Consider the following 26,587-nt stretch of genomic DNA (forward strand, 5'->3'; position numbering starts at 1 on the left):
CGTGGGGCAGAGCGGCCGCGGTTATGGCGGTGTGCGCCCGGCTGTGCGGGGTGGGCCCGGCCCGCGGCTGCCGCCGGCGCGGGGCAGCGAGGGAGCAGAGGCGCGGTGCTGCCGGCGACAGCGAGCCAGACACCGACACTGACCCCGAGGAGGCGGGTGGCGGCGGCGCCGCGGAGGATGAGGAGGCGGCAGAGCGCATCGAGGGCGGGCGGCCCGTGCCGCACCCCGCCGAGGCCGGCCCGGCCGGGCGGGCCCCGCTGTCCCTCCTAGAGCTGCCCCCCGAGCTCCTGGTGCAGATCTTCGGCTCTCTGCCCGGTACCGAGCTGCCCAGCCTGGCCCGCGTCTGCACCACCTTCCGCCGCATCCTTCGCACCGACACGATTTGGCGGCGGCGCTGCCGCGAAGGTACCGCCTGCCCCGGGGTGGGGGAGCCGGGGACACCCTGGGGAGGTGGCCCCGAACGGTGCAAGGCGGGAGTCCTGCAGGATGCAGAGAGGAGATGGGGCCGGGGGTGCAAGGTCGGGAGGCTGGAGGATGCAGGAGGACCCGGAGGGGGTGGGGAGGTGATGGGGTGTGAGTCGTGAAGGGAATGGGGTGTGGGGTCTGGGGGTGCGGGTTGTGGGGCTGTGAGGGGTCTATGCAGGGCTCCATGTGCGGTGGGTGAAGAGGGCAGACCCCGGGCCCCGAGGGGCACGGCCCCTTCGTGGTGGCATTTGCTGCAAAAGAGGTGATGTGTGAGTGGCTCTAGCCAAGGGCATCACCTGGGGTTGTTCCCCGGAGTGGCAGCTGGAGGGGAGGAGTGGGGATGGGATGGGACCAAGCCCTGGGAAATGGTGCCTCCCTGTAGGGTGTCCTTGGGTAAATCTTGAGGATGGGCTGTTATGGGCAGCGAGGACAGGGAATGATCAGTCCCTGCAGAATGGGGCTGCACTGGGCAACAAAAAGGGTCTGGGGGGTTGGAGGCACAGCAGGTAAAGCAGGAGCTCGCTGGGCTCTCGTGAGCAGACAGAGGAGGACAGGCCTGGGTAAGGTCATCTGTTCCTGTCCCATCACAGAAAGTACAGGGACAGGTTTGGAAGGGTCCCCAGTTTACATGTGCACTACCTGGGGAGCGTCTGCTTCAGGGATGCTGTGCTGCAGTAATTCAAAGGCTCAGGGACGTTTGTTTTCAGCAGTGCCTTGGTCCTGTGTTACTGTGGCCCTGTTCTGTTAGGCTGCAGTTCTTACTCTTTGCTACTTGTCCTTTTCCTTCTGTCATTGGGGCTCTCTGTCCTCTGTTAATCCAGCGGCTGTCTTGCTGCTTCATCGTCTCTCTTCATAGTGTGATCCTGCCAGGTGCATCTGCTGCCAGCGCATGAAGTCATGTATATTTTGTTCCTGTTGTTTGTCTTCTGTTTTTAATACCAGCAAGGGCATTGGGATGAAGGATTTAGGTATGTCGGAGTGGCTGCCGGCCAGAGGCAGCAGGACCTGTTCAGATGCATTAAATGTTGCAGGAATTAATTTGTGCCTTATCAGCACGATCCAAGAACCCTTGGACAGTACAAAGACCCCACACAGAAAATGTACACCAAAGCATTCTTATTTCGTAGTTCAGCATGGGATGATCCTGTTGTCCCAATAACTTAACGTTATTTTTTGGAGGGAGGCGAATAAAATGCTGTTTGTTCTTTCCTTACACTCCTCTACTGGCAGAGTCCTTATGCAGGTTTGTGTATGTCATGAATGATTTGTAAAACTTCACCGGTTAATTATTTTGATAGGTTATGATCCTGGCAAAAAGTTTACATAGAAATGTATATAATTTTTAAATATGGGCTAGATTATCTTGTAAAGGAACTGCTGAATTAGGCCTGATGGGAAAATTAATTTATTTTAAAAATTCTTGATTGCTCCTTGGATTTTCTTGCCAGTAGATAAAGCAGCGTTCAAAAGCTTAGCTGAAGTTTAAAGAAACCGTGGATTTTGTGTGGTTAAAACTAAACCAGACAGGAAGGGTAAGTGTTAAGTCCTGTCCTAGAGCCCTTAGCTAACTACAAGGTGAGAGGTGCCTAAATCCAAATTTTCTCTTCTTGCACACTTTTCTTACATTTTCCTGATGTATCTGCTCCAACCACTGCTGGAGACCTGGTGCGATTGGGGTAGATCTTATACCAAAGGCACAGGCTTTGCTGAACAGGTGAGGGTCAGGTTCCCACCTGGAAAACTTCGTCTCTGAAGCTGTTACTGCATCTTTGAACCTGTTGTGGTTCTCCAAGCGATTCCTGATCTGGACTTGTGTGGTTCATAGTGCTTTGCGTTGCTCTGCGCAGCAGCGTAAGCAATTCCCGTTGTGGTAGTACCGTAAATTTGCGTATTTGCGCACACACCATTTTATGGAGTGACTTTGCAGTTAATTTCTCTACAGACATTCTGGTGATGTGTTGCACATGCTCAAACGTGTGCACGTTGCACGTGCTCAAACGTGAGCGCGTAACTGTGCTATGAGTGAAACTACATGAACACCTATATGGACATCAGGTAGATAAATACACATATAAAATTTAAAATATCTGGTGCTGTATTTCTGTATAGGTATACTTTGGCCACTGTATGATAGTCAAACATAAAATGTAATTATTTTTTGTCATCTTATCAAAAACAAGCCGCTTTCGAACTGAGGACAGTCCTTAAGCATGTGTTTGTGTCTACCTGAGTTTAAGCATGGCATAGTAATGTGTCTTGTTGTGACACTGCGTGTCCTAAAAAACAGAGGGCGAGTGTGTGTGCCTTTCCTAGCATACTCCTTGTGTTGGTGGCGTGTTCACTCTGAAACCCACTGATGACGTTCCAGAGCTGAGCTCTTTGAGGAAGTAACTGGTAGACTTGAAGTTTGTGTTGGGTGCATATGCAAAACTATTTGTCTTCTTGGAAAAGCACAGCCATAAAATGACAAAGAAATTAAACAGAGCAATTATTCTCTGAGAGTAGCTGATTGTTGCAGTGCTTTGTTTTTGCAATTTTCTCCCTTGGTCTTGGAGCAGCACTGGATGTCAGGAAAAGCCTGGACACTGCCCATGTCAGATGGATGCTGAGGACTGAATTTTAAAATAGTCTTGAGAACGTGTTGTGTTCAGCACAACCATCCAGAGGGCTTGTTGTCCTGAAAGTGAAGCGGCTTTTACTGGTGATTGTGAACTGGGAGGGCACTGGGATGAACCAGCAGCAGTTGTGTAACTGCCACTGCGTTAGACTGTTGTCCTTTATCATTGCAACTGTGTGGGGTAAACAATGTCTCTGAATTGCTTCTTTGGCAAGAACAGGATTGCAGTTACTTTCATGTTTTCTATAAATAGGAGGTTGCTGATCTCTGCAGTGGGAGCAGAATTAAAGCCTGTTTCACCCTGGCTGGTGATCTGACCTACTGTGATTAACACCTGATAGTCCATTCTAAACGGCAGCCACTTCCATTGTAAAATAAACCACGTGGAAACAGACCAGCAATTCAGAATAACCGGGTCTAGAATGTGGATAAAAAGGCTTTTGGTTTTGAAAACAACCTCCAGTAGCTTTTGGACCTGCGGAAAAATATCAGCCATGGTGTTAAAGAAGCTAAATCTTCAGCAAGTTTCATAGAAAGAGGTGGAGAAGAGTGGGAAATTTGCTTTGTACACTCAGTGAGACTTGCGTGGAGTTCAGATCTTCCAGGACTCCAGAGAATCCACGTGGGATGTACAAACTGCTCCCACCACAGGAACAATTCCTTGTAGTGCCACACCCTGGTAAACAAGAAAGTGGTTTTAATAAGCTGCAAGGCTCTAATCCCCCTTTATGTGAGATTAAACCATTATACAGTGTGTTCCTTTGGTGAAACACAGAGGGCTTTTCTTCATCTCTGACCACATTCTTCATCAAGATGCCGTCTAAAAGCCACTGACTGTTTTTCGCTGCTAATGGCAGGTGCTCAGTAGCACAACCATCCTTCAGAGCATTTTCCTTACACATAATTGGAAGCTGCAGACCTGAAGCTGCCCATCTTCTGCTTTAGGGTTTCTGCAACAGCTTTCATTTGTTGCAGCTCAAATCTCCTTTTGCTCAGCTCCTTATTCACGGCTGCAAAATATCTCAGTGGTAACAACAAAGCCTCCCCCTGGGAGAAATGTTTGGGAAAGTATTTGTTGTATTTTAATCTGGTAGTTCAGCCGTTGGAAACAAGAAGCTGGTTCCAAACTTGTCCACCTGATATTTCAGAGATGCTAACCTGTGAATCTCCCATTTTTTTTAGTGTCTGAAATGATCCAGGAAGTTTCTCTGATTCTGTTTGGTATACAGCCTTGGAAACATGCATTTATCTGGGAATAATTGGAGGACTTGATGGAATTTTAGCGATGGTAATGGTGTCAAGCTCGACCACACATCCTGATTTCCTCTGAATTGCAGATGCTTCCAGCTGCTCACTGGCATTGCTGTGCTGGGAACGAAAAGCAGTAATTTGGTTTTTTATATGGGTGCAGGAGCTCTTCTTTACATGAGTTTAAAGAGCCTTTTATGTTTTATTTATTTTCATAGATTTATTTTTTTAAAACTTGTGTAGGCTGCAAAGAGGGAGATGTGAGAGGTGGCTCCTTGTAGAAAGGAGAAGGGAATGTGGGGCTTAGAAAAGCACGTGGTGAGAGCACTTGCAAAGTATTTGTGCAGTTGATAATAAATGGAAATTGCCTTTCCAAGTCCTTTAAAGTCCAGTGCATGTGACCATGGAAACAGCACCGTGTCGCTGTGTGTTTGGTAAATCTTTTCAAGCGCTCCTTATAAACCTAATAAAACAGCCTTTCCAGCTGGTCAAGTAAGGACTTTAAACCCAATTTCCATCCTTTCTTTTGAAGCAGGATTAAGTATCCATTTTCTAACGGTATAAATTTTGTGTGTGGATTTCTGTGACTATTAACTCCTTAAAATACTTGACTCGCTGAGCTGTTGTGCTGAGATATGTTTCCTTAAAATAGACTTATTTGCACCGAGGTGGAATTTCCCAGGAAGCTTGAGCCCTTCAAAGCTTTCCTGGAAAAGGCTTTTTATTCTATGTAAAGAAAACCTTGTCAGCTTTATTTTTCTGTAACTGTCTTGAAGCTCTACTTACTGTTAATTTTATGTCCCTCTTGTCTTCTGGATTAAAAAGAGATGGTGAGCTCTCTTGCTTATGATATTTGGAGATTTTGTGAGCACTGTGAGACAAGACACTGTGGGTTTTTTCCCATCAAGTGCCATTGTGGTGCCAGCTCAGGGGTCAAAAGAGCTTTTACGTGATTCAGTTACCCAGAGTTAAACCATCGCACTGGGATTTTGACTCTTTGTAGTTGTTTGCTGAATGAAACAGGGTGAGGACTGGCTATAAAATGAGTGTCAGAGCACACTAAAATGAGATTATTTTCTTTCTTGATAATACTTTCTTATAAGCCTTAGCTATCTCATGTCAAATAGTGTGTAGCAATTATCAAAATTTTAAAATTTTGCCTCTTTATTTTTTTTTAAAGGAGATTGTTATTACTTGGGAGAATTTTTCCTGAGAAACATTTGAACTACCCAACTTAGGAAATGAACCTTTAGTAGTGGTTTGGCTTTCAAAAAATGTCCCCGCAGGTTATCAAGAGCAATTGCATGAATCTGGGGTGGAGCTTTAACATCCAGTCACCTTCCACCCCACCCTCTTGTTTTGAGATATTATTCAAGATAACACCTGCTGGCATTGGCTCTGTTGTGGTACTGCGCTTGAAATGATTTACAGATCTAGTGCTTTGTGAAAAATTGGCACCCTCCGGAGGAAAAAAAGGATGTCACTGTGCTAGAGAGCCACCCAGAGAAATGCCGTGTGGGCAGGATCCTCTGTGTATCTCCTCCCTTTCTGATGTGGGATAAATATTTTCACTGACATTGAATTTAATGTGGCTGCAATGCCTGCTGTGCCTCTTAATGATCCCATGGCCAGGTGAAGGTTTATTTACATGGAAAGATTTGGGTGTGACCATGCTGCTTCTGTCATCTTACAAAGGTCCCCAACTTTCCAAGAAAGTGTACAGTTCCCTCTGTCTCTTTGGAATTACTGAACACACACCAATGAGCCCCTGGCAGGAGAGACAGACACGGGGTGACATGGGGGGTGACTCTGAATGCCCAGCACCCAGCAGAGCTCCGGTTTCACTAATGCACAGCCCAGTGCTGAATATCTTGTTGGTGCTGGATGTGCTTTCCTGCAGCCTCATCTGTCTGCTCAGCTAATTGTGCTTCCTCAGCCCAGCTCGTGTTTGATGATGCTTGGAGCTTCCTCTGCCAGCAGGGACATGGACACCAATGTCTGCATCTTTTAATGAAGGGCAGCGTGTTTGTTGTGCCTTCTGCCCACTCTCACCCTTCCTGAACCTGCTGTTTACCGCAAGCAATGTTCTGCAGAATGTGTTTTCCCTGTGGACGGCTGACATTAAACTTTGTGCGTGCTTTGTCTTCATGTACCACAAGTGTATTTATAGACGGGAGGAGGTCGAATTCATTCAGGGAAGCTCCTGCTTTTCTCATATGAAAAATGAATTCAGGGTTTGCAGCAGGTTACCAGCATTAGGTAGTGATATTACTATTTGGCAGCAATGGTAGATTGTTAATTCAAGGAAGTTCGACTGAGGAGAAGTTTCCTATTTATGTTTTGGTGAGGGTCTTCACAGACACACTTTTACAACGAACATCTGGCAGGTCTTTGGTGTTGCTAAGGAAGGCTGGTGTTTGATCTGCGATGTAGACGTCTCTGATGTCAAGGAGGGCAGTTTTCCATGCTGAGATCTAACGGGGTCACTGCAGCAGGGTGGTTTTGCTTGCTGATGATCTTTTGGGGGGATCTCCCTCCTCCCGTTTCCTCCCTCTGCTCTTCTAAGGATTTCTCACACTGATATGTTAGGACTTGCTTTTCTTTTTCTTAGAAGTTTGGCATTGACTTCCTGGAAATGAAATGAGAGAATCTCATTTTCTGCTTCAAAGCCGCCTTGAAGATCTCCGGATTGCTTTGTTTTCAGAGTGTTCTGTAAGCAATCAAAGGCGTCTGAGCGTACAACAGACCCATCTCAATCTGATCTGCTTTCAAGTGTAACCATATTTGTACGTGCTGATGCCTGTTTTATGTCTCCATTTCATTCTTTTTAAAGCCTGTGACCTTTCCTCTAGGATCCTAATAAGCAGTTTTCCCTGCTGGATACCTCAGTGGGAGTAGATAATTACTACACACAGTCATGATTTGATCTAAACGGGCGTACAGTCCCAGCTGGAATGAGTGTGTCTTCCACATTTCACACTCTTTCTGGTCTAGATGCAAGCAGCTGTAACTTTGCTGTGTTTGCGTGTTCCTTATGGCGTGTTTGTTGCTTGTAAAATATGTTCCATTTCCCAAACTGCAGTGAAATACATCTAGTTTTCTGTTTTCAAAGCAGCAATAAGATTCTTGGACTAATGTGGCAGCTTACAAGAATGCACTTAATGAGATCTCATTTTTACTCAAACGGTAGATATCAAGATCATGGGCAGCAAACACATTTGTGCCAGATTTGACATTATTGTCTCTGTCATTGCAGAATATGGACTCTGTGAAAACTTGCGGAAGTTGGAGATCACAGGAGTGTCCTGTCGAGATGTTTATGCCAAACGTAAGTGCTAAAGCTGATACAGATCTGTATGTCCTTGCTTAGTACCCATTTTGAAAGCGTATGCAGGTTGAATATTTATTAAGCTCTGGCAGTATAAGTTACTCAGACTTCCATTCTGACGGCAGGGGTTTCATCTGTGAAGTTGACATGTTTGGGCTTTTATTTAATACTAAGCAGATGCCAAGATTTGGAATGTCTATGTCCCCAAATCCTTTGGTAGCAAAAGACCATGTAGTTTAAGTTTACAAAAGGTGTATTGAGGGGTTTTCATCCTTTCCTGTTTTGCCATTTTTACATCTTGCTAAGGAATTAACTGAAGCAGAAACTGAGCTGGTCACTCAAGAGCCTCACGAAGCCCCCAGGACCTCCTGTACCAGCACTACCAGGCTGTGTTGTCCCAGTTCCCAAATTTTGCAAAGGAGTTTTTATGGTCCTTATGATAAAAACCAAGATTTAACGTGCAGCACTTGAGGTCTCTGTAGATTTTGCAGACCCCAAATCTGGCTCAACTTCTAAATGTACTGTATTTGCTGAACCCTGAAGCAGTGATGACCTCAAGCATTGATCTTAGTGCTGGAAAGAAGAACAGGTAGAAGGGTTTTAATCCCATCTTTCTGAGCATCCACAGAAGATCATTTCATCACCTAGTGTCCGTCTTTACTGATTTGTGCACTTGCACTGGGACTGCCTGGCTTTCCCAGGTGGGAAGGTTGAGTGATGCTGAGCCAGCACTTTGATGTCCCCAGAGAAGTCTCATTAGCATTTGGGGCCTCCCTGATTTCCCATTTGGTCCAGTATCTGTGTGACAATGGTGTGGTAACAGCCATCCTGTATGTACTGTATTGGATTTTAATTCTGCATTGTCTGTCTTAAGTGGCAGCAGAACATCTCTTCATGACCTGTAGCCTTTTTCGCTACAATAGTTCCGTGGTTCAGATATGTTAAAGTGATATTTAGTGCTTTTTTAATACACGTTATGCATAGAAATGGCTTTAGTGGCTCAGAACAGTGGCCTGTCTAGCCCAAGGCTGTATCTCCCAGCTGTGGCTGTGAGCAGTTACTCAGGGAAGACTGAGAAGAACATAAGACTGCATGGTACTTCACTAAATACTCTCCGAGCTCCTGCCTGTTTTCAGGTTGGGGGATTTCCAGGCTCTAATGCAGTTTGTTGATTTAATACCCTTCAATAGGTCTGTCTTACATGTAGGTTTCCAGTTTTCCGCTGCATCAAAGTAGCTTCTGAAGCTGCAGCACCCATTGGCAAAGAGTCACACTTGACATGTGAGAACTACCTCTCCGATAGACTTCATTGTACTTCTGAATAAGGACTGTGTGCACCCATTCAGCAATCCCAACTAGCAACTGTTTCCCTAAAGCCAAAATACTTGACAGCTGTTTCTGGCTTTCAGGGCTGCAACATCTCAACTCTCCTGCTCAGACTCAGCAGTTTGCCCTGTGCAAACACACAGTGGAACAGTTTCCTGCGGGTGTAACCCCATTGTCTTTACTGTCCCATAAACCTCTTTAATTGCGGAAGAGTTAATTTGAGGCTATGGGCAGGACACACATGCACTTTCTTGTCTGCTGGATGTGCTTCTGTAAGAAGTAGTGTGGGAAACAGGGAACCGAGCTTAAGTGCAAGAAAGCGTAACTAATATGTTAGAGAATAGGCTGCCTTAGCTTAGTGAATTATTTTGTATACTACTTTTTGTAGAACTTGTTTCGAAACTGCTAAAATAAAATTGCTTAGTCTAAGTTTGCTTAGCTGGACTTCTGCAAGCTGTGAACCTGTGAAATTTTCTGCTTCAGAAAGTGAAAAAGGACTTGGGCTACTGTCCAGGTAGTTCCTTGGTTTAAGCGGCCTTCTTGAGACAGCAGTACTTGTTACAGCCATGCTACGGAGTTTGAGGGGGACGCTAATTATGCTTTGAATTCACTATGAAATTTGTAAATATTGTTTGTGGGAATCTTGAACATGCCAAGTTCTGTGTGAGTAATCCTGAGACTGAGGCTGATGGAAACAAAATGGTGCAGCACAACTGGGAGTCAAGTCAAAAGAATTTGACTTTCCTGTGTGGTTGGCCCAGATTCATTGTTCTGTTACGTGCTGGAGCAGAGTTCGCTGGTACTTACCCTGCTGTGTCTGTTCAGGTATAAACCCACGAGTGAAGTCGGGGCGTTTTATGAAAATCCTTCCCGACTACGAGCACATGGAGTACAGAGATGTTTACACCTGCCGTACGTACCTCCTGCTGGTTGATGCTTCCCGCACTGAGCACACACGAGATGCTGCATGGAGTGTGACGTGGCTTGAAGCAAATTATTTTGGGGTGGACCTTGGGACAGTGCGGAGGGTGCTGGTTCTTTCTGTTGAGCAGTAGTGGAGTGTTCTGACCCTTTATAGTGACAGTGTGAGTAGGACAGGCAGGGAGATATGTTGGTCTCTTTTTGAAGTGCTTTGAGTTAGAAAATTGTCCTGATTGAGTTCAAAAAGAAGGGTTTCTGTTTACCATAGTGGAGCACTTGCTCTGCTCTTCGTGGATTGCTCCTCTCTTAGAGTGAAGTACTCAGATACGCTGGTGAGGGCTCCCAAAAGCAAGTTTAAATACACCCTGGTCTAGCAAAAAGCTTTGTCTTGATCCAGATAAGCTGCATTTAGAAATGCTGAGGGTTCCCATACTAATTCCCTCCATGTACAGTGAATCCTTTTCACCACCACCTTCCTCTCTAGGAAGCATTCTGATGGAGTTTCAGAGATTGTGATTTCCCTTCCTCAGTCAAGAAGCTGCTCTGGATAAACTGTTCTTTCCCTCCCCACGTTGTGTTGAGGGAAGAATCGTAAAACATTGGAGTCTAGTGCTTACTGTTCTGCAGGAGCTGGGGGAAGTACTGCTTAGTTTACATCAGTTAAGGCAGCTGTTACTGCTTGATGTTTGGAGGGGTCATTGAGCTGTCTCTAACACTCTTTTGGATCTGCAGTTTTGCAGGCTTGAGTTACTAACTCACTGGCGCTTGGGAATGTAGTTTTTCACATACGCTAATGGGTGGAGTGGATGCTGCAGACTTACCTGTGCTAAAGAAAGCAGTTGAGCATGGACCATGCAGAGATGATGTATTTAATGGGAATCGTGCCAGACAAGCAGCAGCAATGCTAAACTGGAATCAGTAAAAAGTTTTAGTCCTGCCTGTCAGCACCAGCCGTGTTCTGGAGCTGAATGGGAAGGAGAGACACCTCCAAGCTGCCCCGCAGGGTGAGGGGTTCGTTTACAGGTTGCTACCTATGTGTCTGCTCCAAACATGCCGTTTGTGGTGCCTCCGAAATGGCACTTTGTGCCGTTCCCTCAGTTACTAATTCCTTAGCTGCAGCCCCAAACCTCTGATATCTCACACCCCTTTTCTCTAGGTACATGTTGCATTAAACCAATGTGATTTAAGATGCAATTGCCCATTTCTCCCTTTTCCCTTCCTGTGTATTAAGACCGTGGGGCCAGGATTTACCATGTGAGCGCTCCCTAATTCACATTTGCGCAGCATTAGCCAGGTCAGCTCAGATCACTTTCCCCGGGGTTTTAATTCCCACTCGCAGATCAGTTATCACCAGCTGGAGGGCACCAACTGTTTACGTTGTTCCAGCTCATTTTTCCTGATAAATACCTTGCTGCATCCTGATGGTCTGGGAGAGTTGCGGTGGTTCAGGTCTTTTCCACTCAAAGCAAGCCACCTCTGCTTTGGAGGGTGCAGATTTCACTGAGAAGTCCCATGTTAAGTTTTTGCATTTCTCTGCAATGCAGGTAGTGAAGTAAGGTTTAGTTAAAAAAGCAACATCTGAAGGCATCTGCTCTCCTCCTGTTTTAATATCCCATTCTGGAGTTGTAACTTGTCTCTATGGTGCCTGTAGATGCCAGCGCTGTGATGTTACTTGAACTGCTGTGCATTTGCTCAGTGTCACTTCTTTATCCTGTGTCTGACTCTGACAGAGAGTGCAGGCACTAAACCTTCCCCAGGCAGCTTTTTGTTGGTGGCAACATGGGCATTCACTGCTTTTCCTAACCCATCCCCAGCTGGATTCGAGCCGCCTTTCCGTGTGAAGAGCATGCAGGGCTGTTTGGGGCAATGTGGGGAACACTCAGGATGGGTGGGGGTTGTACTGAGGCATCCACTGGATGTATTTTTGCTCCATTTGGCAGGACGTGGGCTCAGAAATTTAGATAGGCTTCTGCAGGACTGGGGAAAACAGGCAGTGTGCCTAGCGAAGGAAAACATCAAGACATACCCAAGTGCTGTTTTCTTTCAAGGAACAGCAAGGGAAACAAATGTTTGATCCATCCTGTCTTCTGCCAGGGAGAGCCAGAGCTGGAATTCATTACATTTTCCCTGCAATGAATAGCCCTGCTCACTGGAGCCCAGAGACACCCCAGGCCTGAAAAAGGAGCTGTGATTTTACTTTCAGACTCTTTTGGGCCTTTGGCCAATTACCAGCGTTTTCCCTGGTAACTTCTTTAGGAAAAGCACAGGAGGAGATGGAGTCCACAGCACCAAGGGAGATGATGTGTCCATTAAGGTGTCCCCGCTGTGGGGCTGGATGTGCTGCTGGATCAGCTCATCTGGAGCCTTCGTTGGTGCCAAATAGCTGGGGTTTTATAAAATTAAATAAGAAGAGCTGCCTGCAGCAGTGGTGCAAGCCCAGCATGGAAGCTTCTATCCAGTGGGTAGGATTCATCTGGAGGTAAATGGAATTTTTTTTGGCCTCCTCCCTCCTTTGCAGCCCCAGGTTTTTGGGTGGTGAAGCAGGCTGTGTGTGTGACTCAGCCATGGCTCTTGGTGAACTGAGCTGCAGCTGTTTGCTCAAAGTGGGCACAGAACCTGCCCTCAATAAGCTACTTGGAGGGGAAGGGCTCGCCTTGTCCAGTAGACACTTTCCCGCTGTTGAAAAGTCTATTGATTGTAGCTACAGCTCTCCAAGTGCTTCAAACAGGAGCTGGGGAGAAAGGAGGACATCCTCATTGCTCTTGGATAGCTTAGCATCGAGTTTTCTGTCCTAAAAATAAAAAAAAGCTGAGTTTTATCAGCTCCATGCCAGACAGCGTGGAAGGCAGATTGTGGCGGGTGGAGCGGCTTATGCACATACCATTTATTAATATGTAGTTACCACGCTGAGAAGAGAAGGCTGGGAATGTGATTTGCTTCCTTGCCTTAGTGCTGTTTGTGCTGCACTTGGTTCACTGGGTGAAACCAGTCCATCAATCTGAAATTGTTTATTGCACAGGGAAAAGGCTCCTCCAGGCCATTTGGCAGCAGCTCCAGACAACCCTCCCTGCTCTCCTAAACCTCTGTGGAAGTTCTTTGCTTGGGTGTAATAAAACCACTCCTATGGTTCTTGCTGTCTTAGTAGCTGATGAAACAAAGATGTTGTAACAGCTGCACTGAAACACAATTCTTCCTAGAAACTGATGCAAAGCAAAAAAACATTATTCAAGCCAGTTCTGTGGCCTTCTGAGTTGGCCATGAACATCGTTGTAAGGCAAGTGTAGTGTCTTCTTGCTTTCGTAGAAATAATCTGCATCCCATTCTTCCCACCCAAAATGCCACATTGTGTGTAACGTCATCACGTGAAGGTAACTGGTCATGTTAGGAAACTGTATAGACAGAATTTGTGGCTGAACGTGTACAGGCTGGAGGCAAGAGAGGAGATTTGTTAAGATCATTCTGTAACAGGCATTTTCTCCTGCTTGCTGGAAATGTTCCTACTTGCCTTTTGGATTTGGTGAGATTGACAGTGCACCAAGCTCTGCGATGAGAAACAGGGAAGCCTCACCTGCTGCAATAGGCTTGGAGAGGGACTTGGAAGCAGCTTTTGGGACACTGCTGAAATGTAGCCGCTTACTTGGAATTTTTAAGGCTGTTACTGAGCTGGTAATGTCACCAGATCTGAGCTGGCGTGGTCTGTGCGCTTTGCCCATGCTCTCTCGGTGGCTGTTTTTAAGGACGCTTTACTCTGGGGACAAATTTGTCTACACAAGGTGGGGAAATTCTTAAAAAATAGCCAAATTTCCCTGTTCCTTACTGCTTTTGTGCCCTTCCTTATTTTATGTTGCTTTGCAGCCTTAGGCATAAGTACATTTTTTGGTAGCTGAAGATGGCAAATACTTTATTTGTTTTTAGCTCTGTGTATATCATGTGATTCGCTTTAGCAGGACCATGTTACAAAAGTTTTCTGATAATTCCCGGTGAGGTGTGTGATTCTGTGAAGCCCTGAAAAGTAACTCCTGCATTGGAGAACAACATAAATGTGTGTGGGGTGGTCGGAGGCTTCAGCTCAGCCTGGCTGCCATTGGGTGTAACCAGTTTTCCTTAATAAAAGCAGTTGTGGGTGGTATTGTTCAGCATTCTGTACAGTCTGGTAGAGTCTTCCTTTTTGATTTCTTTTCCCCAAACCCCCATTCCTCGGTTCGATGCGCTCACTTCGGTGTCTCCCTGTTCCCTAGTGCTGCACCGATACCGACACATCCTGGGGCTGTGGCAGCCGGACATCGGGCCCTACGGGGGACTGCTGAACGTGGTGGTGAGTGAGTACCTCGTTCTGCGGGCTTTCAAATATTTCTAGACCAGGTCGTCACCTCTGTGCGACGGAGAAGCCTGAATGGTCAACCCTCAAGCGATTGGGACTCAGAGGCTGCTTCTTGAGTCTTTTCATCATCACCACCTTTCTGCAGACAGTCCTTTTGTTTTTCAGCCCCAGAAACATGCGGAAAACATGAACAATGTTTCAGGGAAAGGCTTGGTTTAGAATTTAATGCTGATATTCCAGTGGCTGGCACAGGAGTCTGTTCCTTGTGCAGCGAGTACAGCGGAGGTTTCAGCACTGGCCCATCTCTTTCTGCTTTATCTTGGCATACAGCTGAGTGTTTTTCAAAGAGTTTTGCACCGGAGTTCATGCATCTTTCCTTCCTGTGGTTTGTGATACTTTTCACCAGCTGTGTCTAAGACTAATGCATCAAATGTGGGGATACTGGTGCAAAAAATGTAGAATCTGGCAGCTCTTGTGCTGCTGGGGAGAGCAGTTAATGAACAACGCTTAACTCAGGTTCCTGAGAGCTGGGCCAGAAGTTTGCCTGAAGCTGTTGTTCTTTGCACTGAGGTTCAATAACTGACAGGTTGAAGCAGAACAAATCACGAGGCCTTTGGGTTTTGCAAGATTCTGTTCCATGAACTGGTATAAGAGTGCATCCAAGTGTGCCAATACTTATGTGATATTGTGACCTTATAAAGACAAGCCTGCCTCTGGCGCTGCTCTGCTTTTGTCTCAGATCTCTCTGTTTAGAAAATATCCTTTTTCTGGAATTGCAGAGCTTGAGGGGGAAGGATTGTGTTAGGCATGCAGGAACAGGGCTGGCATTTGGACCTCTCAGCAGAGGAGATTGTTGCTTCCTGTGCTGTCTGTGAGTAATAGAGCCAAATAATTCCTTGTGCAAAAGGCACGGATAATCATGAGAAGCAGAATTGGTCTATTGGAGTATCTGCCAGCGTGAGCTCTCAAAGCAATTAGAGTTTGACTGGCTGTGCGGTCTCTTCAGCGCGGTGTCTCCCTCTGGATCCTGCGCACCAAGCATCCGTCACAAAGTCGTTTGCGGTAATAAAGGCCTGATCATTTTCCAGTGGTGCAGAAAGCCTCTTAAAGAAACCATCTCCCTCTTCACCAGGGGTGTGCTGTGAGTGCATATGGTCTGGTTTAATTGCTAGAAAGCAGTTTGGAAATGCAGCAAGCTGTTCCACAGCTCCTGCCCTTTTGCAGAATAGTCCCGGGAGCTGTTTGCTGCAAACGCAACAGAAAGTGTGAAGGCTGATCTCGGGCACTTTCTCTCCCATCCTGCTGCAGGTAGACGGTTTGTTCATCATCGGCTGGATGTACCTGCCACCACATGACCCTCACGTTGATGATCCCATGAGATTCAAACCTCTCTTCAGGATTCACCTCATGGAGAGGAAATGTGCAACGGTCGAGTGTATGTATGGTCACAAGGGCCCTCACAACGGCCACATCCAGGTGAGCTCCTTTCAACACCTGCCCTGGGTGTGATGTGCGTTCACGTTGGCTCTGGAAATGGATTTATCAAAAAGCTGCATGAGAATTTTATTTAAAGGATGTGGCTTTCACCACCTTGTTGTGTGCATGGATGCCAATGTTATGCTCGTTATGTGTCTGAGTTGTGTGGGCTGCTCCCCACTCTCTATTTATTCACTGGCAATAGCACAGCAAGGCTGTTACACTGTCTTCTCTTGGACTGGAACAGGGTGAGAGCACCAGTATGTGTACAGGCTGGAGGAAATGGTACGCAAAATGGCCTTGTGCAGCTGGTGAATGTTCAGACACACAGACTTATTCTGTTTGCAGCTCTCTCAGATGAGACCTTGAGAAGATGATGTGACATCCATTCAGTACATGGGATGCTTTGAAAAGCTTCCCGAGAGGTTGTTTCCTTGTCTCTGTAAAAGGAAACTCAGAGAAACAACTTAAAATTAGTATCTTTCATTAGAATGCAGTGCAGTTTGATTGCTTTTATTTCTCTATTCTGTAGCTGATGCGCTCAGCATCACTTAATGATTTCTCTGTTGCGGCAGATTCAGTAACACTTGTTGTGTTAAGCATTTAAGCAGTTGTAGTTACATCATCTTAGGCATCTCTAATCAGGTCTGTAACCTGTTAAATTCTTCTCCATGGTAACTACAGATTGTGAAGAAGGATGAGTTCTCCACGAAATGCAACCAGACAGATCACCATCGGATGTCAGGGGGACGGCAGGAGGTAAGAGCGCTTTGCCAGGAGTCTGCATTAAGGCTGCTTGGACGTCTCTTTTCAGAAGGTAAAGCGTTGCCGTCTTACCTAAGCTCTTAGCTGATGTTGGGTCTGAGAAGTGCTGTTCCGCCTTCTAATTTCTGTATATCTATGATAACGTCTGTGTTTGGTAGCAAACCTGTCCAAGGAAAAACAGCAACGTGCATTGTACTCCATGCAGCACTTGCTACGCACTGATCACTGCTGTCTGTATCATTAGGATCTTTCAGCCATAGGCCTAATAGAGTACCAGCTGCATTTGAATACTTGTTTGTCAGTGGGGCACCTTTCTTCTGCTGCTTGACTTGGTCAAGGGATTAAAAGCTTCATTTGGGTGTTTATTTTGTGTCAGCTGTACCCAGCAAGGCAGATTCCCAAGTCAAACTATGTTTTTTAAGGTGCGGGTATAAATGTCAGGATGAAAACCTTCAGCTAATACCTGCTCCAGGTAGTGGTGTTTGCTACCAGCTGGTTGAATGTGACAAATCTGATACCTCAGCTGCTTCTAACAAATGCTTTAAAATGTCTGTCTACTAATGGGAAACAGCTGGGTGAAAGGTTTAGTTAAGCATTTTGTGGTTCTGTAGCAGATGAGAAATGCTTGAATACTTCCAAAGCACTTCATTAAGTGTGTGTGGCATTATGGTAATTGGGGGATCTGGCTTTAGAAGATAAAGAAAACAGGTTTGGAATATCACTTGGTAGGCTGCTATCTTAGTGTAAGCTGTTATCATGCTAACTTGTAGTAGGGAATTAACTTGTCAGGGCTGGTGTTGTGGAACTTCACGAGATGTTTTCAAAGCACCTTTTGGATTGAGATGCGTCAGGATTAAATCAGCAGGATTTAACCTCCTGAATCTTCAGCACCTTTCAAAAGTGTCCCCTTTTGTGTTTAACATGCCAGGACAGGGTACAGCACTCGGCTTGTTGGCACACAAATGAGGTATTGCAAAGTAAAGTAAATTTGCTACTTTGCACTAACAGGTGATGCTTGTGCTTTTATTCTGAGGTGGGATATTGGTTCTACCTGTGATTTATTTGAAGGGAAGCACATTTATTGTGTGGAGTCTGGCCAGTGTAGGGCAGTTACCATTATCACTGTTTGTTAAGCGTGTTTCCAAGCCAGCTCTGTAGCATCATGTGCTTGTTCCTCTGTTTTTGGTGGAGCATTTGCCCTCTCGGTGGCTCTGCTGATGATTCGTGCTGACAAAGCAAAATCATGTTGCGATATGTTGCTGTTGCAAATGAAATGCTTTCATTTTCCCCTTTTTCTCTTCTCCTGCAGGAATTCCGGACGTGGCTAAGGGAAGAATGGGGTCGGACCCTGGAAGACATCTTCCATGAACACATGCAGGAGCTCATCTTGATGAAGTTCATCTACACCAGCCAATATGAGTAAGAGCATCAGCTCTTTCTGATTATTGAGGTTGCTGCAACTTCAGGAACACATTGGATCATTTGTTCTGGAGGTGGGATGCTTGCAGTGGGCTTCAGCAGCCAGAGGAATGTTCTGTCTGCACAGACTCTGTGCAAAGATACAGTGGAGCACAGTGCTTCCACTTGAGCAGAGAGATATAATGACGACAGTAATAAGGTTCCAAGTTCCTTACAATAACTATGCACAGTAAGATGGTTTTGAGTCATTTAACAATGTTTAATTGGAAGACAGAGCTAATAACCGTGATCCCAAGGAGCTATCTGCTTCTTTTCCATATTAGTAAGCAATATACTTCGTAGCGTAGTTCACAGTCCCTGAGAATTTGGGGTTTTTTTAACCATCACTGCAAACATCTAGTACCAGCCACCTTGCTGTAACAGATGTTTAGATGTGCTTCACTCTTGGGTTCTCTGGAAGTCCCAAGGAATGAGAAGGTTTATTGTGGCCTTGCTGCAGGAGCTTCCTGGGGTGCTGACAAGGATTGGTAGAGGAAATGGAAGGAGGGAGTGTTTGCATAGGTCTAAAAATCAGTTAAGCTTGATGACGGCCCAGAGCTGCCCAGGAGAGCAGACATAAAAACACGTTCCTCGTGTCGAGGGATTCTCTTAACCTCTCTAACCTCTTTTTTTTTTTTTCAATTTTCTTGCACAGCAACTGCTTGACATACCGACGCATCTACCTCCCTCCCAGCAGCCCCGATGATCTTATAAAGCCAGGTCTCTTCAAGGGAACGTACGGGAGCCACGGGCTGGAGATTGTCATGTTGAGCTTTCACGGAAAGAAAGCGAAGGGGACTAAAATCACTGTGAGTGTGTTTTCATTTCTCTCAGGTGCTTGTTAGAGTATTCTCGATGCTGTGGATTCATAGGAGAGACCTCTCTCTGGGAGGCAGTCAGTTGTTGCGGTTCCAAACCCCATTCCTCATGGGGATTAGTGCCATTGAGCGAATCTTAACACGTGCAGAGTAGCTAGAACCTGCTCTGCAAAGTTTCTCATGATGCCACTTGGCTCCCCTTCTGTTTTTTCCCCTGTTCCAGACGCTTTCTGTGAGCAGCTGGTAACAGATCACTGGAGATCACTCACCTGTGTCTGAGGAGCAGGTACCAAATGTTGGCAGCTCTCACTGACACCAGGCTAGCGAGCTCCTCCCTCTGCAGGCAGTGATTCTGAGAAAACGCAGTTGCACCTTTGACTTTTGCACTTGCAAGTACATCCCAGCTCGTAGCCTTTGATTTGAAATTCTTTTTCTGGGAACAGGGAAGCAGAGGTGACATAGACAGCTTAGGGAACAAAGAACAAGGTCTGAAGGGGTTTTTTTGGTGATGATGGATGTGGGAAAGATACAGGTCTGTTGCTTCCCACCTCTAGGGAGATCCCAACATCCCAGCCGGGCAGCAGACTGTAGAGATCGACCTGGCGCATCCTCTGCAGCTTCCTGACATCGAGAACCTTCGTGATTTCAGTGAGCTCTCGCGCATCGTCCTGGAGGTGCAGGAGCAGGTGCGTCGGGAGGAGCAGGAGGAGGAACAGCGGCAGGACGACGGGGACCGCTCCCCCCATGCTGCCTCTCAGCCTGCCGTCAAATCCCCAGGAGGAGAAGGTGCCGACGGGGAAGGGACTGCGGCTGGGGCGGAGGGGATGCCCCAGGACAAGGCACCAGCTTCCCAGCCCTTCGTGCTGCCCATGGGAGTCATATCAAGGAATAAGGACTATCCCCGGACCTGCCGAATTTGGTAATGAGGACTAATGGTTTTATAGCCTGGTCGTGCCAGCTGCTTTTGAAACAAAAGAGGGGGGTCTTTGAGGCATGTTCTGGATTTCTTATTCTTTCCCTGCACGTGGATCTCCCAGCACCTTGTGCTCAGATTTTCTGCTGCTGTCTCCCACGTTTTTGTTTACTTCCTCTCTTTCTTACCGTACTATCATCTGCCATCCTGCTTCCTTGCTAGATTTTATCCTGTTACTCCTGAAGCTAATGCCTCTCCTGTATCCACCCCCTCCTTTTTTTGTGTGTTTTGTTTCCCAGCTCATACATTTGAAGATCTGTTTAAACCATTTCTGTGTGTCATTTGTGTTCCCTGGCTGTGGGAACACTCTGCTCTGTTGCACCCCTCCTTGGCCCTGGGACCAGCTCTGGAAGGTGCTGAGCACCCTGAGCAGTAGGTGCAAGTACACAGAGAGCTGTGTTGAATGAGACCAGGAGCCAGCAAAACAGAGTAATAGACAAAGTGTGGAAAAAGAGCCCAAAAGCTGAGGCTCGGGCAGGTGACCTTCAGCCAAACATCTGTGCTTTGGAAAAAACCTTCCAATAGCTGGTTAATCCCACAAGGCTCCTGCCGTCGCAGCCAAGTTATGTTTGAATAAAACCCTGCTCCACCTGCTGTTTGCTTGGAGGTTAGGCTGACCTTTACTCCTCCCCAGCTCCGGTTGGACTTTTCCTTTTTTTTTTTAAGATTTTTTTCTTTCCCTTCCCCGTGGTTTTGTCACAAGGTTTGCCCCTCTGGTCACCCTCTAAACATACCTTTCCTCTTCTGTGAGGATTGGCTGATCCTTGAGTTGCAGAAGTAAATCTCGGAGGGATTACTGGGCTGAATTACAGAAAAAAAAAAAAAAAATCAGCCTTGGTGTGCAGGTGCAGCCAAAATAGCTCCCAACAGCAATGGAGAGTTTATTTTCTTAAAATAGTATCAACAGTGTTTTGCGCTGTGTGATAAGAAGTGACTGAACGTAAAACTCCCCATTCTGTAGCACCTGGCACTGTGTTTGATGATGTCTTGATCACCGTTTTGTGTTTATTTTTATTTATTTAATTGAATATGAGATACTTATGGCTCTTCTCACTGTTTTTTTTCTTGCTATTCCTCTGTCCTCGCAGTTTTTATGGGACGGGGCTTATTGCTGGCCATGGCTTCACCAGCCCTGAGCGAACACCCGGCGTTTTCGTTCTCTTCGATGACGATCGCTTTGGATTCATCTGGCTGGAGCTGAAATCCTTCAGTCTCTACAGCCGGATCAAGGTCTCCTTCCAGAATGCCGAAGCGCCTTCCCGTGAGGCTTTTGACGAAATGCTGAAGAACATTCAGTCACTGTTTTCTTGACAGGTGGTTGTGGATGGACAGGGGTAGGGGTTGCAAAGGCTGCTGCACTCCCCAGCCAGGGCTGGCCTGGGGATTCCTTGCTCTCGGTACCTCTGAATAAAAGCATGCACTTTTAATAAAGCCTTTTTACCCCAAAATGTACACATCCCGGTTAAAATACCCATGACCGCACTTTCCTCCCTGACACCCCACACTTGTCCCCAGCAGTCCTTGTTACCTGGTCTGTAACATCGCTTTGTGTAGCTGAAGGGATCCTGCAGAGGAGGAAATAAGCCTTTATATTGCAAAAAGAAATGGATTGGAACAAAAATAACTCAAGATCAGAGCTGGATGGGAAGAATGTCTGATTGACTGGGTGTCCACGAACCCTGTGGACAGATCTCTTCTTCATGGAAGGGACTCATGCTCTAGGCTGATCTAGACTTGCTTTACCCTCCTAAAACCTTTTGCAGTCTCCCCACTGCAGATTTGTCTGCTTAATGCTGAATTGCATCAGCAGTGACAAGGCACGTCCTCCTCTCCAGAAACCTTTCTCTGGTTTTGGCAGCAAGGGGAGGATTCCCCGCTGGAAGGGACAGTGTATGTTGTGTTGTCCCAGCTTCTGGAGCTTGTTGGATGTGTTTTCCCTGGGGCTCCAGGTCTGGGTGTTTCCCTGAGTGTAGGGGAGATGATTATTTATTATAGGAGCTGAGTACTGTGAGTTGTGCCATAAACTATCAGCATTTGCATCTGTGCCTGTTATTAATCCTATGTAGGAAGAGATGATGGGGATCCTTGTGTGAAGAGAAAAGAGGTGTTTGAAGGAAGCTCTTGGTTACAAATAAAAGATGTCCCTTGTTGCAGTTGCTCTCTGGCTGTGATGATAAACTCCAGGTTTCTTTTCCTGCTACTAGCTGGATCAGTGTCTATCAAAACTCTTCCTTTACATCTGCAGGTTTTGGTTTATAAATGTGTCTGTACGTGTGTTGTGCTGGGAGGATTCAGGCCCCTTCTGTGGAGAAGTTTGTCCCCGCCTCGTTTCACTGACTGTGAACAGCTTTTCTTCTCACTCTCACAAGGGCTTTTTGCCATTTCTGGCTCTCGAGTTGTTCTCTCAAGCTGTGTGAGAACAGAGTCTCCAGCAGAGACTTTGAGCAGAAGGTCACGTCACTCACAGGATTAATTCCTGTCTCTTTGCGGAGGGTTTTACAAACCTCTGGGAATTTGAAGGTGATTTGGGGCACTTCTTTCTTTGTTTCCTACGGCTTTGTCAGTAGTGGAAAACCTGTCTCAGTGTTAGAGGTGTGGATCTGAAGTGCTATTACCATTCTGGTGAATTAGCTATAAAAAGCAGGTTGTTTCTGAGCAGCCTGTCAGAGCTGTTCCTGGTGGCATCAGCAGAGGGAAGAGTTGACCTGGATCTCGCCCCATCACTCAGGGCTGGCACAGAGGAAGGAGAGCAGCTCAGCCTCACTGTGTACCCAGAGAGACGAACCAGAGCTAAAATCAGGCATTTTGGCCTTTTTCTGCAGCTGCGGACAGAAGGAAAACATGTGCTTAATCTTGCAGATGGAGATTTCCAGCTTGATGCAGATTTCTCAAAGACATTTGGAGTCTGTTCAGCATCTGGATGGCCAGTTTATCTTGAATTTGCTGTCAGGCTGGTGCGGCCTGTGTGTTGGCTGCTTTGTCTTCACTAACAAGCTGAAGGGATGCAGGAGGTCCCCTTGGGCAGCCGGTTCAGTCGCTTGTACTTAAAAACAGCTTCCCTTTAGCTACAAATGGATCCATAGCTCTGATTACAAATTCCTCCTTCCTTCCTTGTCCTTGCTCACCCCCCAAAAATACAAACCCTGACCTTTTATGTAACTAACTTAATAGTTTTTGCTTTTTGTCTTTAAAGTAAGATTGAAAATCCAGAGTGTATTGGAATGCATGAAAAGCACTTGGCCTGAGACCCAAGTCACTGCCTCCTAAGTACCCTGTTTCCCTGAAAATAAGTCAAGATCTTATATCAATTTTTACTCCAAAACCTATTACTTTTTTACATGTATAGCTGCCTGGATGCTATTTAAATCGACTCTTTTTATGAACTGTAACTAGGGCTTATTTTTGGAGTAGGGCTTATATTTTCAGCATCCTGAAAAATCACGCTAGGGCTTATTTTGGGGGTAGGTCTAATTTTGGGGAAATAGGGTGCAGACACCGACTCCAACCTGCTGTGTTGGGCTGGCTGAGTGTGTAAAGGCGTTGTAGGTACGTTCCACTGCTGTGTCATAAAATGCTTGTAGTAGTTGTGACCTGTGGCTTAAATTCAGGACCTGTTGGATGTTTATTGTCACAGGTTCAGGCTGAGATGGTTCTTCTGCTTGTAGCTTGTTCCTTCTGAGCCTTCCCAAGGCGAGAGCTGCTTGGCTGGCTGGAGAGAAGACTTTGCAAGGGCTTGATGCCCCACAGGAACTATTCACAGTTCAGCTTTGCCCCTCTAGAAGCATCTTTTTATTTATAGCGTACCTGGTTGGCCTCAAAATGTCAAAATGTGCTGGTCCCTATGAAAGGCAAAACCGCTGCTACACTGTGGCTTTATTCTGTCTAGAGCAAAGGCGATGAAAATAGCAAATTTTGAATTAATACTCCTCCTCTGCCTTCTCACCTTCTGCTCCTCAAAGCCTGGCAGGCTTTTGTGACATTTCAGGAGAAAATTCCCTACGATTTAGCTTTTGGCTCCATTGCTACTTTCAGAGAAAAGCAGAATAACATGATGAGGAGTGGGGAGCTTGCAGCTCGGAAAGCTTGGGGAGAAGGGGAGGAACGGGAGATGCAGGGTCTGAGCATCCCCTCGCAGTACCTGTGGAAGCAGAGCTGCCAATACAATATTTTACTGTATTTGTTCATTTTTGGTACGGACTGAACCGCCTCCTGTGCATATATCTCAGTGCACACCCTCCTTTGTTTCTGAACCCCCCCTTGTCCGTTTGTCGGGATATTTCTGCGAGCTGTCCACAGGGATAACGCGCGGTGGTGCCTTTGCGGGTGGTGATAGATTTCTGGTGCTGACGTGTCCTTGTCCTGTTCACTCTGTAGGAAGTCTTGGGGACGATCAGCTTTATTTCTTGAGCCCAGACGGGTGGAAGATGGAAAACAACATGTCAGGGGTGTGATGCTGTCGGGGCAGAAGCCTTTTGGAATAAACAAAGCAATTTAGGTTGCAGAGCGGCGTTGCCCCAGTAGCTACAGCAAGACCTAAGACTTAATTCTAAGCTCAGGAGCAGTGAGTGAGTGACTCAGGCTGTGTTGTGCTCCTAAATCAGGCTTTCTGTGTTGTCAAAACACATGGGTTTGGCCAGCTGGCAAACAGAAGCATGGAAGATCCTCGTCCAGCCGGCTTGTTTGTTTGCATTGGGCTTCATTTCATCTCTCTAAATGTGCTGTGATCGGGTGTTGTGGCTGTAGGAGACTCACCGCGGTCCATGTGCGTTTGTCTGGCTTTTATTTTTTCATTGAGGAGGAGGAAAAGGGACAGAATTACTTGTAACTGTGGTGAGCGGTGCAGTATGGCCGTGGCTGCTCTGGAGTGGGACGGCAATTATTTAGGAAACTTGGACTGGGGAGAAAGCAAATTGATGTGCAAGCTTGCTTGGAGGTGTAAGCTACCAGGAAAATCAAAATGCAGCTGCCTCCATGTTTGCTTTTAAACAAGGATGACTTTTTATCGCTTTTTATTAATTTAAAACTAGTGGAACTTAATAGGAGTGTTGGGTGTTGTGTGGAAGTGGGTTGTATAATCTCAACTTGCTAGTTTAGGAGATGATAATATATTAACTCTGTCTCATAGCTGGTTGCTTGTGTGGCCGATAATCTTGTGTTGCATTCAGCTGCCAAAGGACTGTGTGCTGGCCCTGGCGCTGCCGGACAGACAGACATGGAACAGTTGGACAGTGAAATATTTGAGCTGTGTGACCAGTGGAAGATAAGTTACCAAATTGTGAGAGCCACTGAGGGGTTTTTTGGTGTGTGTGTGTGTGTGCTAAATTAAAATGTATGATTCTGGGTTTTGTTTGGATCGCAGGCTTTAATTTTTGAGGAAAAGAGCACTCAGATAAACTGTGTTTGTTAGCTTAATTAAAGCAATCTGCACTTTTTTTTTTTAATTGATTAATACTCCTGCTTCCCCTGAGCAGGTGTCCCCCTTTTCCGTGTGTATTTTACACTCACCACTTTAACATGACACCGATGGATTAATCTGGGCATCTCCTGTGGGCTTTGAGTGTAAATAGGTCTGTAAAGAACTAAAAATGACAGTGAAACAGCAGATTCCTGCTTCATCCAGAGGGTAGCACTGGGGGAAAAGGTGAGCTTTTCTTTCTAAAATGCCATTTGACATGAAACACCTCGGGTTTGTGCCGCAAAGATTCATGTCCAATGTGCTAACTGTGGTTTAAACAGCTCATCTGCTCCTCTGTCTGAAGGTTGGGGTTTTGCTATCCCCTTGTTGGGGGTTTGGGAGAATCAGGCTGTCTAAAAACTTTGCAACACTTAGCCTAGTTCATCCCAGGCTGAGCAAAATGTGTGTGTGTTCATTTTACACCTGATCATTGTTACCCAAGGAGCCTTTTCCAATTTCAAATAATAAAAAGGAAAGTTTTGTGAACATACTTCTGTTTGTTGCTCTCTTTGGTTGTTGTTGTTCCCAAGGAAAGCGGTGGGTGAGTTCCACCCCTCGGATGTGCAGCAGCCTGTCTTCTGCCACGCAAGAAGAATTCATTTTCCCTTCTTTGGGTACTTGGTGAGCAGTTAAACCAATTTCCTGAAGATGCGAAGCACACACCCCCACACCTCATGCTGCAAAATCCCAATTTATCCTTATTTTCTGTTCTTTCCCCCTGCCCGCTCCCTCCTGCAGCAGATGCTGGGGCCGGCAGAACTAACGACCCGAGCCCTGACGATGTTTTCCTGCCCTCCCAGCCACAGCTTTCTGAAAGGAAGCATGTGTTAATCCTTATTTTTTTCTTATTCTTCCACTTAGTCTGCAGGAGATCAGCTGGCACAAAGCAAGAGGGATGAGGAGGCAGCGTCGTGGTGTAAGTCCCGTTCTCTATGGGATCGGACTGAGAGTCATCTGTATTTCTTATGCCTTTTTTTTTTTTCATGTTTAATCCCCCGGTTTCAAATTCACACCCACCTCAGCTCTGAGCTGCTCTCGCCGCTTTTCCAAAAGAGCGATTATGTTGAAATGGGAGAAATTGCAGCGTGAGCTCAGCTGCCGCCGAGGAGCCCTTTGTTGTGTGTCTGGTTCTGTGCCAGGACATGCAGCCCAGTTCCCAGTTCTGCCTTTACTGGGGTGGCTGCTGTGCTTCCAGTTACGCAATACAACTCTGCCAGTAAATTTCTTGGCAGATTATTATTTTTGAGAGCAAACCTTGGCCGCAGAGCACTAAATTAGCACAGTTCACGTATGAGGCTTTACTCTGGAAATGGCTCTGCCTAACGCTTATTTTCTTTTTTTAATCGGGGCTGGAGTTACCACTACAGCTCCCCGAGTGCTCCTCTGTGAACGGGTGACCTCTTCCATTTTCCCGCC

At 46.3% G+C, this 26,587-nt stretch overlaps 1 protein-coding gene across 2 annotated transcripts; it reads left to right on the forward strand.

The window, feature by feature from the left end:
• On the forward strand, window positions 1–25,661 carry FBXO31 (F-box protein 31). Of its 2 annotated transcripts, XM_065848113.2 has the most exons (10): window positions 1–405; window positions 7,587–7,658; window positions 9,810–9,896; window positions 14,144–14,220; window positions 15,535–15,702; window positions 16,387–16,461; window positions 17,777–17,886; window positions 18,581–18,734; window positions 19,298–19,662; window positions 20,805–25,661. In XM_065848113.2, exons 1-10 carry the CDS (start codon window positions 24–26, stop codon window positions 21,025–21,027), a joined length of 1,713 nt encoding a protein of 570 aa, XP_065704185.1. In that variant the 5' UTR covers window positions 1–23; the 3' UTR covers window positions 21,028–25,661. The 2 variants fall into 2 exon arrangements, with proteins under 2 accessions (XP_065704185.1, XP_065704186.1); XM_065848114.2 differs by lacking the exon at window positions 9,810–9,896.
• Window positions 25,662–26,587: the final 926 nt, after the last annotated feature.

Source organism: Patagioenas fasciata, chromosome 13 (assembly GCF_037038585.1).
Source record: "Patagioenas fasciata isolate bPatFas1 chromosome 13, bPatFas1.hap1, whole genome shotgun sequence".
NCBI lineage: Eukaryota > Metazoa > Chordata > Aves > Columbiformes > Columbidae > Patagioenas > Patagioenas fasciata.

What these genes read in the sequence shown, in the direction of transcription:
- FBXO31 (XM_065848113.2), top strand. Translation starts at nt 24, where the DNA reads ATGGCGGTGTGCGCCCGGCTGTGCGGGGTGGGCCCGGCCCGCGGCTGC. An exon ending in GCGGCGGCGCTGCCGCGAAG is followed by an intron (nt 406 to 7,586) that starts GTACCGCCTGCC and finishes CTGTCATTGCAG; the next exon opens with AATATGGACTCTGTGAAAAC. An exon ending in CCCCGGACCTGCCGAATTTG is followed by an intron (nt 19,663 to 20,804) that starts GTAATGAGGACT and finishes CTGTCCTCGCAG; the next exon opens with TTTTTATGGGACGGGGCTTA.